This window comes from Dipteris shenzhenensis, chromosome 10 (assembly GCF_047967505.1).
Source record: "Dipteris shenzhenensis isolate YYH24624 ecotype China chromosome 10, Dip_SZ_1.0, whole genome shotgun sequence".
NCBI lineage: Eukaryota > Viridiplantae > Streptophyta > Polypodiopsida > Gleicheniales > Dipteridaceae > Dipteris > Dipteris shenzhenensis.
In genome coordinates this window covers 27,971,602-27,974,920 of record NC_141605.1, presented here as the reverse complement: position 1 = coordinate 27,974,920, position 3,319 = coordinate 27,971,602, and the positions used below count along the sequence as shown (strand labels likewise).

Here is a 3,319-nt window from a genome sequence, read left to right as displayed (position 1 = left end):
GCAGCTCTGAAGTCGTCATTTTCTTGGGATTTAAGTTTCATGGTTCTTCTATGTATTTTCTGAGCTTGATCTCAGTTAGTAGGAGAGCTTGTGTTGAGCTGTGTAATCCACTGGGTTCTTTTTGAGTTTTTTTAGCTTCCAGAGAAAATGTGGCTAGAGTGTGAGTTGTATCAGAAGGTGTCTAGAGAGAAGGATGTTGAATGGATGTCTTTTGCCTTGTGATTGTGTTGTTCGGGTGTTTTAAACGTGGATGAGGGTGGCTGTGAAGGCAGATTGGGCTCTACTGCGTTTGTCCATCCAACGTCTACACTAACACCTTCCCCATCCGACAATCATGTAGATGATCTTCATGCCCGTGCTTGCGAAGTATCGAAAGACAACGTCAGAAAGAGGCCTTTGTCTTATAGTGGAAAGTTGTTTTGTATTGTACAAAGAGAAATGGACTATGTACATCAAATGTGTAAACTCTTGTTTCATACATGAACAAAAAGTCTTTGATATATCTTCGTGGAAAATTTTTAAATATGATTTCTCATACGTTTGAGTAAATATAAAATTTGAGAATTGTAAATGAAGAAAAAAGAAAAATTCTCAAAATTCACATGTGGATAACTGGCAATGTCAATAACGATGTTTTGCATGTTTTTTCAAGATGAAAGGAAAAAGTAGATTTATAGACTATGACATTTAACAAAGGATGAGAATTGGCTTCAAGAAAATCATCCTTCAAAGACTAACATCATTAAAAGGAGGAATCGGAAGATGTGCTTGTTTCTTTAGATCTATCAAAAGTGAAAGGAAAACACCAAGGACAAACTCTTTCAAAGATTGGAAGGATATGGATGGAGCAATACTAGAATCCTTTGAATACAGAGGAAAAAGAGAAGATGGGAGAATGAAATGACAAGATGAGGAAAATATGGAGAACTTTTATGATGTGATAATAATTTATGTTGATTTTCAAATGTGACTTTGAAAACTGAGGGCCAAATTCTAAAAAGCATGTCACACGTGAAGTGCAAGCGTGGAACACCATCATTTATAAACAAAGACAAGGGATATTTTCTTGAGGCATTTTCCTTGTAGGTCTTAAGCTTTGAAGAGATATGTTCAACATTTCTATGGACCACGTGGGCACCTATTTACCTTTTAGAATGATATAAGTTATAACCTTCCATCAGCTAGGGGGTAACTCTAAAAGTGATGTTTAGCTATAATAGCAACACGAGGGGGAGAGGGGGGACGGTCAAAATTTGCGGGTCTTCCAAAGAAATTGGGGGTGCAAAGGGGCAACGAGGTTTGAAATGACGTTGGACCAAAATTGGCATAAATATGGTGTATGCTAACAAGAGATTTTTACTGCAAAGTAAGTTGAAGCTATCGTTCATCTTCTTCTTAATTGCAGTAGAAATGAAGGCCTCTTCCATCCACCTCCCTCTTCACAATACTCCTCGCCTCAACGTATTTCTGCCTTCTCCTCCACCATTTCATCTTCTTCGCCACAACCATCCACCTGCATACTCCCGGCGCTCCATCACTTGTCGCAGTTTGCAGCTCGCCACCCCAGCTACGCTCGTTCCTTTAACGCACGACAACTACTTTGTAGCTCCTTCCAAGCGCGGCTTTCTGCCCGTCTCTGACCCTGCCGCCTTCGAGTTTACCGCCGCAGCTTCCCCACAACTCGCACTCTGGGATCGCACCGCTACCGACTTCCACCACCTCTTGGCTACGTACGATGCCAACAAAGTCCGGCGCATCATCGCGACACTCCCTCGTTTCGACTCCGAGCAACTCCTCCAGCCGGGTGGACGAAGAGGCCATCTCTGGAAAGCCATGCTTCTCCTGTCCTTCCTGGCCCACGCTTACGTTTGGTGCGGAGAGGTTCCCGCAAGCCGCCTGCCGGACAACATAGTTGAACCGTGGCTTGCCATTGCACGGCGTCTAGACGTGCCTCCCATCATTTCTTATGCATGTCTCGTTCTTTCGAATTGGCGACGTATAGATGAAACTCTCCCTCTAGAACTTGGAAACATGGCCTGCTGTTATAACTTCACCGGTACTGTAGATGAAGAATGGTTTCTACTCGTTCATGCTGACATCGAAGCCAAGGCAGCAGAAGCGCCGGGTGCGATTATCAGGGCCCAACAAGCCATTCACGACAGGAATGTGGCCGAGGTCTGTACATTATTCCAGTAACTACATGCTTCTAATAGTTGGCTTGGTTTTAAGTATGCGATTATTGTTACTTCTTGACAGGTGAAGGATAACCTTGCCCTCTTGGCTGGAACTTTGAGATTGATGAGCAAGAGTTTACGGCGAATGCAAGAGAAGTGTAATCCTGACGTCTTCTATCACAGAATTAGGAAGTATATGGCCGGGTGGCGCAACAATCCACGGCTTCCACAGGGATCCATCATGTACGGGGAGGACAGTTTATCATTTTACGGAGCTTCGGGCGCGCAATCGACTATCCTTCCTGCGGTAGATGCTGCCTTGGGTATCCAACATCAAGATGGGTTTCTCAGCTCCTACATACAAGTCAGTACTCCCACTCAAATCTCACAAACAATAACGATGTGGCCACTAATCTGTTTCTAATTCGATCTTCGGATCATTTGTTGCTCTTTATATAATCTCTCGCTACACTATTCTCTGAGCGAAGGAGCTTTATTTTGCAACAGGAAATGCGTTCCTACATGCCTTGTCCGCACAGGCAGTATTTGCAGCGCATCGATGCCGGTCCATCAATTCGAGATTTCGTGAAGCAAAACCTTGAGGAACTGGCAGGAGAATACGACCGATGTATCGTGGAGATTTTCAGGTTCCGCTCTTTGCATAGAGGTCACGCTCAAGGTTACATAAAGAAACCAAGCAAGGAGAGGGAAGAACGAGGGACAGGAGGATCAGATTTTGTGACATATTTGATGCAGAATGCAACAACTACAATAGCTCACAGCGTTGGTTCTCCGGCCTGATTTTTTGTTACCGTGGTAAATGCATCTACGTCCATTTCCATGTGGTAAGGGACCTTGTACATATTCAGTGGGACACCGACAGACCCATATCCTTGGGAGAGAGAAATCACCATGACAATATGACTTCATCAAAGAGGCCTCCTCAAATAGAGACCCATATCCTTTACTCATATACTTCCTTGTGGGAGAGAACAAGGTCAATTTCATGCAATGGACCTGCCCTAGTGAAGTGAATATATGAATAAATTATTGTTTGTTTAAGAATTGTTGGAATAAATGAGGGAATGATCTGACCAGTACATGAAGTTTGTACAAGTTGTTCTAATCACGTGAAGTTTGTTTGT

At 43.4% G+C, this 3,319-nt stretch overlaps 1 protein-coding gene across 1 annotated transcript; it reads left to right on the top strand.

Moving 5' to 3' along the window:
- The first annotated feature begins 1,332 nt into the window (after positions 1-1,332).
- On the top strand, positions 1,333-2,975 carry LOC147897643 (uncharacterized). Its single transcript, XM_087380082.1, has 3 exons — positions 1,333-2,175; positions 2,257-2,538; positions 2,682-2,975. Exons 1-3 carry the CDS (start codon positions 1,333-1,335, stop codon positions 2,973-2,975), a joined length of 1,419 nt encoding a protein of 472 aa, XP_087236208.1.
- The last annotated feature ends 344 nt before the right edge of the window (positions 2,976-3,319 follow it).

Coding starts and splice junctions, on each gene's coding strand:
- LOC147897643 (XM_087380082.1), top strand. CDS start 1,333: ATGGTGTATGCTAACAAGAGATTTTTACTGCAAAGTAAGTTGAAGCTA. Junction 2,176..2,256: donor ACGACAGGAATGTGGCCGAG/GTCTGTACATTA, acceptor ACTTCTTGACAG/GTGAAGGATAACCTTGCCCT. Junction 2,539..2,681: donor TTCTCAGCTCCTACATACAA/GTCAGTACTCCC, acceptor ATTTTGCAACAG/GAAATGCGTTCCTACATGCC.